Source organism: Oncorhynchus tshawytscha, linkage group LG21 (genome assembly GCF_018296145.1).
Source record: "Oncorhynchus tshawytscha isolate Ot180627B linkage group LG21, Otsh_v2.0, whole genome shotgun sequence".
Taxonomy (NCBI): Eukaryota; Metazoa; Chordata; class Actinopteri; order Salmoniformes; family Salmonidae; genus Oncorhynchus; species Oncorhynchus tshawytscha.
Genome location: NC_056449.1, coordinates 1095865 through 1113026, shown reverse-complemented (window position 1 = coordinate 1113026; position 17162 = coordinate 1095865). Strand labels below are relative to the sequence as shown.

At 38.7% G+C, this 17162-nt stretch overlaps 1 protein-coding gene across 1 annotated transcript; it reads left to right on the top strand.

The window, feature by feature from the left end:
• Positions 1-3385: 3385 nt before the first annotated feature.
• Positions 3386-9793, top strand: LOC112220711 (SLIT and NTRK-like protein 4). The gene is made up of 2 exons (XM_024382562.2): positions 3386-4112; positions 4673-9793. The coding sequence occupies exons 1-2, from the start codon at positions 4020-4022 to the stop codon at positions 7196-7198; spliced, it is 2619 nt and encodes an 872-aa protein (XP_024238330.1). The 5' UTR covers positions 3386-4019; the 3' UTR covers positions 7199-9793.
• Positions 9794-17162: the final 7369 nt, after the last annotated feature.

Below are 17162 nucleotides of genomic sequence, written 5' to 3'. Positions count from 1 at the left end.
AGTTTTGCACATCGAGAGACTGAAATTTTTTCCCATTCCTCCTTGCAAAACAGCTCGAGCTCAGTGAGGTTGGATGGAGAGCATTTGTGAACAGCAGTTTTCAGTTCTTTCCACAGATTCTCGATTGGATTCAGGTCTGGACTTTGACTTGGCCATTCTAACACCTGGATATGTTTATTTTTGAACCATTCCATTGTAGACTTTATGTTTTGGATCATTGTCTTGTTGGAAGACAAATCTCTGTCCCAGTCTCAGGTCTTTTGCAGACTCCATCAGGTTTTCTTCCAGAATGGTCCTGTATTTGGCTCCATCCATCTTCCCATCAATTTTAACCATCTTCCCTGTCCCTGCTGAAGAAAAGCAGGCCCAAACCATGATGCTGCCACCACCATGTTTGACAGTGGGGATGGTGTGTTCAGGGTGATGAGCTGTGTTGCTTTTACGCCAAACATAACGTTTTGCATTGTTGCCAAAAAGTTCAATTTTGGTTTCATCTGACCAGAGCACCTTCTTCCACATGTTTGGTGTGTCTCCCAGGTGGCTTGTGGCAAACTTTAAACGACACTTTTTATGGATATCTTTAAGAAATGGCTTTCTTCTTGCCACTCTTCCATAAAGGTCAGATTTGTGCAATATACGACTGATTGTTGTCCTATGGACAGAGTCTCCCACCCCAGTTGTAGATCTCTGCAGTTCATCCAGAGTGATCATGGGCCTCTTGGCTGCATCTCTGATCAGTCTTCTCCTTGTATGAGCTGAAAGTTTAGAGGGACGGCCAGGTCTTGGTAGATACTCCTTCCATTTCAATATTATCGCTTGCACAGTGCTCCTTGGGATGTTTAAAGCTTGGGAAATCTTTTTGTATCCAAATCCGGCTTTAAACTTCTTCACAACAGTATCTCGGACCTGCCCGGTGTGTTCCTTGTTCTTCATGATGCTCTCTGCGCGTTTAACGGACTTCTGAGTCTATCACAGTGCAGGTGCATTTATACGGAGACGTGATTACACACAGGTGGATTGTATTTATCATCATTAGTCATTTAGGTCAACATTGGATCATTCAGAGATCCTCACTGAACTTCTGGAGAGAGTTTGCTGCACTGAAAGTAAAGGGGCTGAATAATTTTGCACGCCCAATTTTTCAGTTTTCGATTTGTTAAAAAAGTTTGGAATATCCAATAAATGTCGTTCCACTTCATGATTGTGTCCCACTTGTTGTTGATTCTTCACAAAAAAATACAGTTTTATATCTTTATGTTTGAAGCCTGAAATGTGGCAAAAGTTCGCAAAGTTCAAGGGGGCCGAATACTTTCGCAAGGCACTGTACATCACACCACACACATAGAAAATTATGGATCAAAGCTTTTTAGACTTGTGTCAACATGGGTGAGGTTGGTACACTAATGCATCTGTTCTGGAAATGTCCAGCCATCAAAAGATTCTGGACTGAGGTAGTTTATATGTTGAATGTATCTATCCATTGTTTCCTGTAGGGTGGGTAATATACAACCTAGAACCACGCAACACATCAATGCTCTGGCCCACCTATCAGTCAAACGGACAATATTTATGAGTTGGAAAGGTGATTGGAGGTGTTTTCCAGACGGAGTTTTAATGATTGTTCACGCGTGCAGTTTTACGACAGGTCTGATTTATAAGGACAGTCGCTGTTCGCCTTGGCATGTGCCAAGTTTATAAATCTCAATGTTTTTGTATGTGAATAGACTCTTCATAAATGGTGCACTCAGAAATGTTGTGTGACATTTACTGAACGTTATAAATAAGACCCCATGGGCTGTCTGGTGGGGCCTGGTCCTTCCAGTCCTTAGAAAATCCTTTTGGGCCGGGGGCAGGGGCTTTGCCCTGCCGGCGGTTCGGAGCCGTTGGGGAGCGAGCGCACCCACTGATGAGAGCATCCGTTTGTATTGAGACATCTTAGCTCAATTGTTTTGTGCAGAAAATAACGAACTATGGCTTTGTCCCCCAAATGTAAAAAAATTATTTGGCTAAATCATTTTAGGAGGCATCTGCAGGCTGTGCACCAGGCAAAATATGATCTATTATATTCACAAGATGGTCGACTTACCGCTCTAAAAATAGAAATACATGTCCACAAAGGTGAAAGGCAGGCTGGAGGAGGCGATATTCTATGCAATTATATTTTGTAGAAAACATATCAATGCACTCGTAACAACATAAGCATTATGAAACTTCTATTCAATCAAATAAGTCTCACCTATCAAAATAGCAATTCACTTTTATCTTGACCAAATTCTACACTATCTCATTGCCCCTATCCTTAATCTGTGCAGACAGATTTTGGGCGGAGTCAACCATCTTGCATCACCTCTTCCTCTCTGACCAAGTTTATAAAGTGGGTGAAAATTGCTTTCAGCCAGAAGAGGGAGCTACCTTTTATTTCTGCATGTGTGAGAAATATCTCCAACCATACAGTAACATCCTGCCCTTGACTTGGGTTCACTCGCTTGCATAACCCGTACCACCTAACCTCATATCAAAACTAACTTAGATGGGAAAAAATAGTTTACATTTAAATATTTTTTTTACAATAGCATACTTTCACTATTACTGTGTCATCCTGAATTTTCCAAATTGTTTCTGTCTTTATTGTTCCTCCTCATATTCTACAATAAAAGAGAGCTTTTAGTGATTTGTCACTGTGCCATTGAAACGTAGGAAGAGCTATTTGCGTTTCACACATTTAGAGCTATTCACATTGTCCATTTGAACAAACAGGTAAAGTCTAGGCTACCATTGAGTGGTCTATTTTTGGTGTCACGAGGGATTTTGCAAGTGCGCACCTGTTGTCTGAAAACTAAAGTGAGGCTGAACGGCAGTTAGCATCTAATGGCAAATCCATGCATACTACTCAAAAACACATTTGAGAGGTATTGTTTTTTTAAACTTCCTTGAGCAATGCTGGCTTTGCTTTGACTGCAGTCCACCTTGAATAAGAGTCCCCATTAGAATGCTGCTCACGTTCTGTGCCATTTTAAAAACACTCCAATCATAAAATAGAATGCCAGGTGCCAAGCCCTCTTGAATTGTCAGGTAGGCCTACCTTACATTACATTCAACCATTAGGCTATATAGCACAATGCGATATGGGTAATGATCATAATAAGGATAAGAAACACAATTACACAAATCTTTTAAATTACTATGTATCTACTTCTTAAAATATAAATTTCAAGGCCTGAAGTTCCCCGTGTGGTCTATGAGACCCCCTCTCCTCACTCATCTCTCTCCCAGCATCTCTTTTCACCCCCTCCCCTCCTCCCCCATTCTCTCTGCATCTCTGCATTCTCTCCTCCCACAAGTCGTGTGGGAAGCTCAATGCAGCTGTAAAGCAGCATACCAATGACACAGGCAGGTATCTTCCCACTTATCCGGATCCCTAATGGCTGTTTTATCAGTAGTTTATTTGAACGTAGTTTCTTGATTTGGTGGAATATTGCCCGCATCTGACTAAACTGAATGATACATTTTTCGCGACATTCGATGTTCTGCTTTTTTTCCTGAATTATCAGTGTGTTTCTTCCCCTCATTTTCTTTGCCTTGGTGTAAAGACTGGCTGAACCTCAGACATCACTGGTAGGTAGCCCTGTGAACTACATGATACGAAAAGAGACGAGATGTAATATTTTTTGAGGTGAGTAAACCCGCGCATGATATATTTCGGTTTATCGAGTGGGTAGCCTATTGCTGTTTTGTTTTTGCCTGAACTAATCAATCCAACTTCAACGAGCATCTCTATGGACTGGGGGTGTTGGAGCAGCACAATTCGTTTCCTTCTCCTCTCTCATGAACTGGAGAGCATGCTGAAGTTGCTTTGCAGTCACTTCAGCTGCTTGCCTTCAGTCCCTTCTGTCTGAACGCAGAGGTGGGCACCTTGTCTTTAGTTCATTCCGCACTGAAATGCTTCATGGATATACAGCAACACTGGGGACCCTACGAGAGAAATCATGTTTTAAACAAGTGGAGTCTGTCAAGAAGAGATGCATAGGCTGAAATCTGAGCCCACTGCGATTCTGACGTCTGAATGGGAGCAATGTCTGTCTATCAAGAAACCACATTTACAAACGCTTAAGGTAAGAAAGACAACGTTTTTTTTATACATGGTTGGAAAGATTTAATATCCATTCTTTACATTGTTCATATTTTTTTATTATAATATGGTTTGATCCCTTTTGGGGCAGAGGCTTCATGGGATGTTTTAGCCCATAATATGTCACCATACAGTAGGGTGCAGTAGCCTATATATTTTCTTCTCTTTTTGTTGAATAACCTGGTATATGCCCACACAATTGGCCCACTTGCTATATAGAATGATTTATTCCTCTGGTGATTTTATGTTTGGTAACATCAGAAGGAGATGATGATTATAAGGCTGATCGGGCAATTATTATTAGTCTATTATTAGGTTATTATTATTAATATGAGAGAAAGTCATATTTTTTCAGGATAAAATAGTACTTGGTAGCTGTATTGCTAAAGAGAAATGGGTTGATTTGTGTACATTAATGTAGCCTGATGTGTAGCCAAAGCATTACTAACATCAGCAGTTAACTACCCATTTATGAAATACTGTTTGTATGTATAGTACAAATTTGTGTTTTGATTGTTTGTTTGTTTGTTTTTCCTCTCAAAGGTTACTAAATGGTTTTCTGGGGGATTTATAAAAGGCAAAATGCTGCTTCTTGTTCTTTTGGCCTTTTCCGTATCGAATACGTTTTCTGACTTGGATTCTGACCTCTCAGCGGAGACTTGCAGCGCCTGTTCTTGCATGTCCATCGAGAACGTCCTCTATGTGAACTGTGAGAAAATAACTGTGTACAGACCTACTCAGCTGCTGCCCCCGGTCTCTAGCCTCTATCATTTGAATTTCCAAAATAACCTATTGATCATCCTTTACCCCAATTCCTTTCTCAATTTCACACACGCAGTCTCTCTTCAACTGGGAAACAACAAATTACAGAACATCGAGGGAGGGGCCTTTTATGGCCTTAGTTCATTGAAACAGCTGCACTTAAATAACAATGAATTAAAAGTGCTCCGAGCTGACACTTTCTATGGGATCGAAAACTTGGAATACCTCCAGGCTGACTACAATTTGATCAAGTATATTGAAAAAGGATCATTCAACAAATTGCATAGGCTGAAAGTTCTCATCCTAAATGACAATCTCGTCCAGATCCTTCCTGATAATATTTTTCGCTTTGCCTCCCTTACACATTTGGATATAAGAGGAAACAGGATTCAGAAGCTACCATATCTTGGAGTTTTGGAACACATTGGACGTATAGTGGAATTGCAGCTCGATGACAACCCATGGAATTGCACTTGTGATTTGTTACCCTTGAAAGCTTGGTTGGAGAACATGCCCTATAACATTTTTATTGGGGAGGCTATATGTGAAACCCCTAGTGACCTGTATGGACGCCTGTTGAAAGAAACAAATAAACAGGAACTGTGTCCCATGGGAACAGGTAGTGACTTTGACGTAAGGATGCCCCCTTCACAGCCAGATAATGGCCATACAACAACCGACACTGCACCCACTACGATACCCCCCATAACAACAAACCCATCTAAAATGTATGGTAATGGGATTGTTGGTTTACCTGGTTTGAATAAACATATTCCAATTATGTCCTATCAAACAAGAACCCCACCTCTCTCCTGCCCACAGCCTTGCACGTGCAAAGCTCATCCCTCAGACTTTGGCATTGGTGTGAGTTGCCAAGAGAGAAGTATACACAATCTAGCAGATCTCATTCCCAAACCACCAAATGCCAAGAAGCTACACCTGAGTGGTAATTATATACAAGATATCAGTCCAGTTGATTTCCAAGGCTTTGAGGGTTTAGATTTATTACATCTGGGCAGCAATCAAATAGTCACAGTTCAAAAAGGTGTCTTTGCAAATCTGACCAACCTCCGTAGGCTTTATCTCAATGGAAACCAACTAGAGCAGCTGCATCCTGATATGTTCCTTGGGCTTAGTAACCTCCAATACTTGTACTTGGAATACAATGCCATAAAAGAGGTGTTAGCAGAGACCTTTGACTCCATGCCAAATCTGCAGTTGTTGTATCTGAACAATAATGTGCTAAGGAGCCTCCCTGCCTATATCTTTGCTAGCGTTTCCTTGGCTAGGCTAAATCTTAAGAACAACCATTTCATGACTCTGCCTGTGAGTGGCGTCCTAGACCAGCTGAGGTCTCTCACTCAGATTGATCTGGAAGGCAATCCATGGGAATGCTCTTGTGATTTAGTGGCTCTGAAACTTTGGCTGGAGAAGCTGAATGATGGAGTGGCTGCGAAGGAGATCAAATGTGCATCCCCAGTGCAGTTTTCCAATATAGAGTTAAGGCTGCTGAAAAATGAGATCCTATGCCCCAAACTCATAGCTAGGTCCCCTTTCATCCTGACCAGTGCTATTCCGGTGGTGAACTCCTTGTCCCCAGCAGGGGTGGGCAAAGCCCCTCCGGGAGGTCCAGTTCCCCTATCCATCATGATCCTCAGTATCCTGGTGGTGCTCATCCTCACAGTATTTGTTGCTTTCTGCCTCTTGGTGTTTGTGCTTAGGCGCAATAAAAAGCCACCCGGACGCCAGGAGGGCATGGGGAATCAGGAGTGTGGCTCCATGCAACTCACGCTCAGAAGACACAACAAATCTAGCAAGAAAGATGACCTGGGAGGGGAGACGTTCATCCCCCAAACTATCGAGCATTTGAGCAAGAGCCACACCTGTTCGATTAGAGACTCTGAGTCAGGCTTTAGATTTGCTGACTCCCAGAGACAGAAAATAATAATGCGCAACAGCACTGACCAAGACAAGGACTCACTGTCCCCCCTGGACCCCCGAAATAAGAGACTGAGCACCATTGATGAGCTGGATGAGTTCCTGCCGAGAGAATCCAACATGTTCATTCAAAACTTTTTAGACAGTAAAAGGCTGGATTTCAACAGTATAGGGGTGAGTGGGTTTGAGATCCGTTACCCAGAGAAACCACATGACAAAAATATGAAAAAGTCACTAATAGGGGGAAACCATAGTAAGATAGTAGTGGAGCAAAGGAAAAACGAGTATTATGAACTTAAAGCAAAACTTCAAGGTACACCTGACTACCTTCAAGTTCTGGAGGAACAGACTCAAATGAGTAAAATGTAGGTTATGTATCCACTCAACCCCCCCCCAATTACAAAAGTGCCTTGTGGAAAACCTTAATGACCAATGGATAAACTGGACAGCTGGCTCCAGTCAGATAACCAGATTTCTTGGGAATCAGTGGCTCTCTTGCAAATACAGACTTTTCCCCTGATGTGTTGATGCCATTATAACATGTATGAATAACACATCATACCACAAGACATCCTTAAGAGACAATTGTAGTATTTTGCTGCTTCTGAAATTGGTACTTTTTTTCAACCAAATCATTGAGTCACGGAAACAATGTTGAGTGTTACTCATATTGACCCTTCCACAGTGTTTTTGTGGAAATATCGAATCAGTATTTTGGATGAAATAACTATCAGAAATTGTGACTTTGCAGTTCTCCTGGGAATATAACGTTGTTGGGATCCCCTATTTACAGACACTTACGATCTGCCTGGATTATAACTGATCACTGCTGGTCGCTGCTGGGGGCCCTGATGCCTTGTTTTCACTATGAAAAGGCGCTTACAAACCGAATACCAGATATGGAATGATTCTTTTACTTTTTTGTGTAAAGAGCCATGTTAATAGGGTTTGAATGAAATGTGGATCCTCTTGATATTTTTGGGTATGGCACATGTCTGTATTTTTTTAGGCCCAAGAAAACAGCTGCTTGCCATGTAAGCGTACCTGAATTTATTTTGTAAGTCTGCATTATTTGTATCTGTGAGACAGTTTGTAAATTACAACAGAAGACAAAACAACTATACCGATTAAAAAATATATATAATAAATAAAAAACAATATATGATTGATGACCCCTGTCAACTGTCAATTGGTAGTGCATTTAACTACATCATTTATTTATTTTTCAACGCAGGATTATTTAAAGATTATTGGTACTATTTAAAAGTGAAATGGACATGTAGAATACTTGAGCCACAAAATATTTATCAGTCTAAATCTTTCTGTTTTCTGAGTTTCTTCAAGAACTCTACTGATGGCCTGAATGAAAGGGGAATAGTGATGATGTTGCACGAACTGAGGTCTAATAGTATTTGAAGTTTAACAAATTCCTTATTCTTATATACCACAGTATCTTGTAAAATGTTTGTTATTAACATTATGCAACCAAAATAAATGTGCATTAAAGTGAAACGATTCTGGATTGTTTGACTGTGTACCCTGGGAATGGAATAGAAAGCAGAGAAAGGTAGTGTATGAGATGAGTTCAATTGAACTTTGGAAGACAATTGTGTGGCTAAGAATTTGCTTTAAATAGCTAACTGATCTGGACAGAATCACATCAAACACCATGTGCAATATTAATATGCTCAATCATAATAGCTTAAATCTTTTATCTTATTTATTAGTTCAAGGTTATATTGTGGAGACATTTTATATTGTTATTTAAAATTATTTTATTCACTTTATTTGACCAAGTCCTTATTTAAAGTATTGTTAAGTTAATTAGTGTTTGAAATACCAATGGATAGAATGTACCATATATAATAAATACAATTTTCTATCAGACAGCAGAATACTGTATATTGGTTAGTTTTAAATTGTATAACCTGTTTAAGTCAAGGTATTAAAAGCAGCACCTGTGTTTTTCTTTTCCTCAAGAAAATGTAATCTTGTTTCCTCAGTCGTTTAAGTTGCTTTATAAATAAAGCCTTGAATGTTCATCAAGAAAAACCTGAGAATAGTTGACTATTTGAACACAAAATCTGTTTTAATACAGTGTGACATGAATCTCAATTCAGCAATCAACAGATACACATGATGTAACCCCATCATCAATGCTGTGTGTTTTCTTATTTTTTTATCATGTTACATTAGACTGATAAAATAATGTTTAGGGCATTATTCTTTCATTTTGTTTTAAGGCCATTACAGTGTTCCTTTATAGGGGAGGAATTAATTAGTGAGTAAAAGGATGATATGGTGTCATAACCTTTACGGATGTTCTGGTGCATATTTGGTGAGTTTTGTTCTATGATAAAACAGCGAGTAAGGTTTTAAAGATGTGGGTGAGAACTAAACTAGTGTTAGGATGTTTGTGAAGGGACAGGTCAAGTGAACTTGAATTTTATACTATGTAATATACTGTATGCACCTGATGCTATATGGATCTAGTGGTTATCGGCAGTGTCTACTTATTTATTTTGTTTATTTTTTGTTTAGTTTTCTTAGTTTTCTTTATGTACTTTAATAGCATTTCATGGTTGCACTTCTCCCACAAATAAATGTTTATGTCATTTTAGTTTTCCTTTTGTCTAATATGGTATTTTATGAATTAAGTGTTTCTTGCCAGTAAACATTCATGTTATTAATTTGTCATATTCACTTAGAGAGACATGGGTTCATGTACTGTACTGTAGTAGATGGATGTCTCATCGTTTTGCTTTCATTGTCTGGCGCATACTGCAGTGTGGGCCCATAGTCACTGCCTGGTGTTGCCTGTAGTCTGTTTCTGTTTTATTTTCTGTCTTTTTGTATGAAATGTCTTTCTTACAAACAAGCCTTGCCAACATAGCAGATTTTAAATTGATAAGTGAATACTCAGGTTATACTTATGCCATAATTAATCTCATTGTCTACTGAATGTTTGTGTATTTGGTCTGTTTGTTATGTTGTATTTTCTTGTTTACATTCTTACAGTGGTGAACTCATTTGGTTAATACAAAATGTGAAACACCCCTTGGAAATCTTTTTAGACTTCCAATCATCCTCAATATTGTTTTTCTGAAAAAAGTAACCTATATTGTAGCATACTAATTTGCTCTAAATGACTCATGAATGCGGGCACTGCATGCTGATGTCAATTTCACATGATTGTGTGTGTTTGTATGCATTTGCATTGTGACTGTAAACACGTTGGCAGAGAATAGCTTTTTCATTGCATTTAGCTGTTTTGCCAGATGTCTTTATTTTTTTATAGTTACACACTTTGATCTAATGTGTTGCCTGGTCTGAATGTTGACTACAGAAACGGCTGATAGAGATGACAAGGTCTGTACATTATGCACTGAATGTACAAAACATTAGGAATACCTGCTCTTTCCATGACATAGACTGACCAGGTGAATCCAGGTGAAAGCTATGATGCCTTATTGATGTCACTTGTTAAATCCACTTCAATCAGTGTAGATGAAGGGGAGGAGACAGGTTAAGCATTGGAATCAAGGGTACCTGTAGGCCAGTAACCCGGTGGAACGACGCCTTGTAGATTCCATTCCCTGACAAATTTAAGCTGTTTATCACACGATAAACTGATGGAGTAAGAGATTTTGCTCTGAATATTACAACTGACTAGGTATCTCCCTTTCCAATCCATATCGATGTCATCATTGGTTTAACAAAACACAGCAATGCCCTTCCTATGCAATTCCACAAGGGACAAAATTAACACATGACGTCACAAAAGCAGGAGGTCTTCCTAATGTTTGGTATACTCAGTGTATAATCCCTCAAATGCTGTTGCTTCCACCTTCTTTTGTGACTTCATTTGTGAATTTTATCCCTTGTGGATTCGCAAAGGAAGTGCATTGCTGTGTTTTGTCAAACCAATAATGGCATCCATGTGGATTGGGTTTCCTGTGATGTAATATTCAAAGCAGAATCTCTTACTCCATCAGTTTATCATGTGATTTTATAGACATTGAGATTTTCACATTATTGTTTCATATGGGAGTTGCCTTTGTGATATAATTTTTTTTTGATGCATCCTCGTCCTGTAATGCCCCAAGAAATGGATTTCTTGGCTCTTTAATGAGGCATATTACAGATGGTTGAACCCATCACCAGGGTTTACAATATGATTTACATGTATCTATCCATAGCGTGTTTTATCCAGATAAAAAAAAAGTTTTACCCAGATAAGTTTGCTATCTTTGCTATGCGAGGGGTTGAATGATAAAGTGTATCTGTATTTGCGTAAGTAATCTGCTCAAAGTATGTGTGACTGCACGTGCATTCACCGCTTTTATTGTAACGATTAAGCTCCCAATCATATTTCTGACATCACTTCTGGCTGGTACTGTTGTTTTCCTTTGTTTGCATTTCTGTGACACTAACTATTTGATTCTGTTGTGGCTCTTGGAACAGATCATGTTTGGTTGTAAGGGGGGGATTCATTTGATGGAATTTAAAAAAAATGTAACTGAGTGATCTTAATATACACCCCTCGAGTCTCTTCCCCTGTCCCTGAACTCTCAACTTTGCTACACTGTCCTGTATGACCGGCAGGCCCTCCAACCCTGCCCCTCACCCTGCAAGCCAAGCCCTTTCAAGCCTTTCTAAATGATGCCATGGAATGGCAAATCATTTATTCATGTATTTTTGCTCCTGTCAATGTCACATGCTCATTAGGCAGCACACTTCCTGCAGCACACTTCCCGGCGGTGCAGGAGTGCAGGGCTGCATGCACAAGCAGACACTGTGGCACTCAATGGATGCTTTTCCGTTTCAACCACAGAGCTATAAGGAGAGCCGTGTGTGAGCTGTGATTGGCAGATAAACGGGGATGGATTAAATCTCAGGGTCTTTGCCTCTCCTGAATAATGGGGTCAATGGTTTGAAGAAAGAAAGGCAGAGCATGGCACGACAGTATAGGGCTGTGTGCTTCTCTATGTCAAGATAAGTTTAACAATGGAGAATTGCCCATGGCTTGTGAATAAGTGCAGTTAAATTGGTAAAATGTTGATGAAAATAATTGTCTTCAGCAGTATTGAAATAAAGAGAGTTGTTTGTAACATAAAATTGATCACTGCTTCTTCACATGCTCCACAGAGATTTTTTATATGTTGCTATGGTATTTTATGCCACTGTGTGCCCATGCTACTAATCATGTATTTGTGCCTGTAGTGGTGTGTCTTATGATTCTCCAGGGAGGTTGTTGAGCATAGAGAATGTGTTAAAAATACTTTATGTACTGGACATTTTAAAGTGGCCCATGTGGGAGGGTTGCTTTTACTTGTGTGTATGTTTGCTCTAAAACGCTGTCTGCCTTGAACTAAAAGGTAGTGCTCGCTCCCCTCCATAATGTTTTAGCATTTCTCAGTTGAGCAGATATGAATATAACAAAATAAAAATCATTAATAAGTTATGTATATTGCATTTTATTCTGGAAATTGAATTGTCAGAACATGTTGTCATGATGAAAAACAGTCACTGTTTCACTCTCGAGACAGGTTTCAATCACAGGAGCATAAATTAAGATAAAACATACAAAACTAAGTAGGTAATCTGCCCCCCTGCTTAGTTTAGTTACAAACAAACAATTTTAGTGCAACATTTGTCACAGACCTTGTCTCTCTCCCATTTAGATTGCGTAACGGATGTTTTACTTTTTTAAATGTTTAATATGAAAGAATCCTAGGAGTGGGAGTTTGGGGACAAAAATGTCCCTGTTGGCAGGCATACACAAACAACATCAGAAACAACCTGAGCATCTTAAACTCCCTCTGTGCTGGTGCAGCTGCAACAGTGACATGACAAGGATTTTATAGTGCTGTTATACAGGAAGGATTCTTGCTGTCTATCCTGGCTAGGAGGAGGACATAAGGGGGAGGCCAATGATGGTATGATGACAAAAAGAGATAAAAAATACAAACATCATATTTTGACTGCGACAATCTCTCAAGCGTTGTATGTATTTTCACATAACCAAATCAATCAGCTTAGAGTGCAGGTTCTTAATACAGTTGAAGTCGGAAGTTTACATACACCTTAGCCAAATACATTTAAACTCAGTTTTTCACAATTCCTGACATGTAATACTAGTAAAAATTCCCTGTCTTAGGTCAGTTAGGATCACAAATGTATTTTAAGAATGTGAAATGTCAGAATAATAGTAGAGAGAATGATTTATTTCAGCTTTTATTTCTTTCATCACATTCCCAGTGGGTCAGAAGTTTACATACACTCAATTAGTATTTGGTTGCATCGCCTTTTAAATTATTTAACTTGGGTGAAACGTTTTGGGTAACCTACCACAAGCTTCCCACAATAAGTTTGGTGAATTTTGTCCCATTCCTCCTGACAGAGCTGGTATAACTGAGTCAGGTTTGTAGGCCTCCTTGCTCGCGCCCACAAATGTTCTATAGGATTGATGGCAGGGCTTTGTGATGGCCACTCCAATACCTTTTGTTGTCCTTAAGCCAAGTGTGCTTGGGGTCATCTATTTTGTGAAGTGCACCAGTCCCTCCTGCAGCAAAGCATAACGATGGTCATTATGGCCAAACAGTTCTATTTTTGTTTCATCAGACCAGAGGACATTTCTACAAAAATTATGATCTTCGTCCCCATGTGCAGTTGCAAACCATAGTCTGACTTTTTAATAGCGGTTTTGGAGCAGTGGCTTCTTCCTTGCAGAACCGCCTTTCAGGTTATGTCAATATAGGACTCGTTTTACTGTGGATATAGATACTTTTGTACCTGTTTCCTCCAGCATCTTCACAAGGTCCTTTGCTGTTGTTCTGGGATTGATTTGCAGTTTTCATTCCAAAGTACGTTCATCTCTAGGAGACAGAACGTGTCTCCTTCCTGAGCGGTATGACGGCTGTGTGGTGTTTATACTTGCATACTATTGTATACTATTGCATACTATATACTAACGTGGTACCTTCAGGTATTTGAAAATTGCTCCTAAGGATGAACCAGACTTGTGGAGGCCCACAATTATTTTTCTGAGGTCTTGGCTGATTTCTTTTGATTTTCCCATGATGTCAAGCAAAGAGGCACTGAGTTTGAAGGTACACCTCCAATTGACTCAAATGATGTCAATTAGCCTATCAGAAGCTTCTAAAGCCATGACATAATTTTTATTTATTTTTCAAGCTGTTTAAAGGCCCAGTCAACATAGTGTATGTAAACTTCTGACCCACTGGAATTGTGATACAGTGAATTATAAGTGAAATAATCTGTCTGTAAAAAATTGTTGGAAAACTGACTTGCGTCATCCACAAAGTAGATGTCCTAACCGACTTGCCAAAACTATAGTTTGTTAACAAGAAGTTTCTGGAGTGGTTGAAAAACGAGTTTTAATGACTCCAACCTAAGTGTTTGTAAACCTCTGACTTCAACTGCATATATGTTGGCTGTGTTTATAGTGTGCTGAGAGGTGCCTAGCGTATGCATCACCACACTTTCCCAGTGTCATTTGCTGGGAGAACAGGGCCTATGGAATGTAGGGAGAGACACTTGTATAATAGCATTTTAAATATTTTGTATTCTGAGCAAGGCAGTAAGTTTTATGCCACCATTGGTATTATACTCAAATATAGCTGGAGTTTGGGTTAAGTTGTCCAAAAAAGTATATTAATTCACGCATGCATCCTGGCAGAAGTTGTCAAAGTAAATGACCTTTTCCATGGCTAAATCCCAAATCCTCCTCAAAAGAGTGACAAATTGACAGATTAGCAAACAAAATCCGGTATTATTGTCACTTTCTGACTCACTATATGTCTTTGCATTGCTATATCATTTTCTCTATGCTCTAGAAAGCAAGCTGAACTGATTTATGCTATTCCTACAGCAACCTTACATTTATGTAACACAATCTCACATTTCAGTAGATTTTGTGTGGGTTTTTTTGTTTTTGTGTGGCTTAATTGTTCTGATAATACATACATTTTGGGGGGGCAAACTAACGAACAATCTTTTGAAAGTTATTGGAGCAATGCATTTTTGGCAATTATGTTCTACACTGCCTTATTTTGTTTCCCACATTTTTATACACATTATATATAAACAAATGTTAACAACCTAATATTGTTATCCAGGTTGTCACTGAAATACTTATATTGGTAGCTTTACATTTTTTAAATATTTTAAACAAGTTAATGTAAAATAATGAATTATGTTGGCTTACATTTATGGCACTTCCAAGGCCATTTCATGATGATTATTACATACTTAGGATATTGTAACGAGGCATATGTCAGCATTGTAGGCCTACTGTCTCTTCCCAGAGGTCTACTAGGCTTTCATGGCATCGGTCGTTACAGCTCACTTTGCCACATATGAGCCCTGGATCTCTCTTGCAGATTAGACTTTCTTCTACTACATTGGCGGCAGTGTTGAGATCGTCCATCTCACGCATAGTTATGTGATCTAGAGGTGGGAAGCATTCTGTTTTTCAACATTATGTTGGGTGTAATTACATTGATTTATCTAGTGAACAATGGGCGTAACCGATAGAAGTAGTCACTACAGGTGTGATCAAGCCTTACATCAAAGTAGCCTGAAGCTGAATGGAAAGTGCCATGCCCTGACCAGTTATTCAGAAGAAAATTACCAGTGTGGACCCAAAACAAACACTTTCTACACGTTTACAAACAACCTGTTTAAAGTGTTATTACAACCATGGTGTTCTGTTGTTACTGAAGCTTATATATCAAATAACCTGACAATGATCCACATCATATGGGTTGACACATATTGTAAGTGTGTTATGCAGTAGGTTGCAAACTGTAATATGAATCACTGTTGATCCATCTTGTTCTCATCTGATGAGATGTATAATTATGATACGGTTGTGAAACCCATAGCTGAATGGCTTCAGACTGAGCATTTCTCACTGGAAATTGCCGCTGACATTGGACATAGCTTAGGTTTAGGGTATTTAATTAATTACAGACTTTCCTATGTCACTATTCCCAACATATTATTCCCCATAGGATGTAAATAAATCATTTTAAAGGTGATATAACTTGTATCATTATTATAGGGTTATGAAACCCATAGCCAAATCGATCTTTTTTCTCCAATCTGGCAACTCATAAAATTTGACATAGCCTTGTATAAAATGCATTATGAAGAAAATTGTGGAGGCCTAGTTGCCTACACGAAAAACTAAGTATTTTCTGACTATACCGGTGTCCCAAAGTATAAAGCGAAAACAAGCATGGAAAACAGTATTGGCATTAATACAAATAAAACAACATTATAAGGCTAATATTATATTATAATTATTTCAGTGTTAACCTGGTTGATTAACAATATTGGGTTGTTAAAACATTTTTTTAAATATAAATAAATGTGGAACACAAAAAAAGGCAGTGTAGAACAACATTGCACATCATGCAATGTTCCAATAACTTTCAAAAGATTGTTCCTAAGTTTGCCACCAAAAAATGTATTTTCCTATCAATGAAGTAGCACCAAAATGTGTGTATTTTTCTATGAATTAAGTTGCACAAAAATGTGTGTATTTTTACATGAATTAAGCCACACAAAACGCACAAAAACACACGAAATCTGCTGAAATTCCTTTCGTACATATTTGCACGAATTGAGTGTAAGATTGTGTTGTTTTATGTTTGGTAAGTTTGGATTCAGTTAAAGCAGTTCCTATGATGTTATGAAAGTTGAATGTAGAACAAGCAATATTGGGTTACCATTTTCTTTGAATAAAAACCACTGCATCAGAATATTAGTAATTGAATATCAGTAGTTCCAGTAATTGTATTTTCCCTGCAACCCTTTTAGAGTTAATCTAAATCAATACAGTATGTGCAGGAATAAATATACAGCCCTTATTTGACAGATAAAGACGGAAAAGGTGACAACCCTCTTATCAAAATAGTGACGGAGAAGAAACGCTTTGAAATAAACTCTAGCCCCTAGAACACTGCAGTTTATTATTTTCCTCTCAGGTGGATTCCCAAGCTCCCTGGTATTGCTCTTTTGAGGTCTTTTATATTTGATCTGTCCTGCGCCCACAAGTGCACAGAATCTAATTGTGCTTTTTTGGTTTGGACTCTCACCCAGTGATTTCCCTCGGGAAAAGGACAATATATCTTCAGAATAAACTATTTGTTGTTACATTTCAATTGAAAATAAATGAATAGATAATAAATGAACCCAAACAAAAGGTGCAGAGCTTTCAAAACATCTCAGGTCAATAGTATATTGGCATACCCAGTGGAGACACATTGTACAACACAATCATGTGAATGTGATACAAAATTAC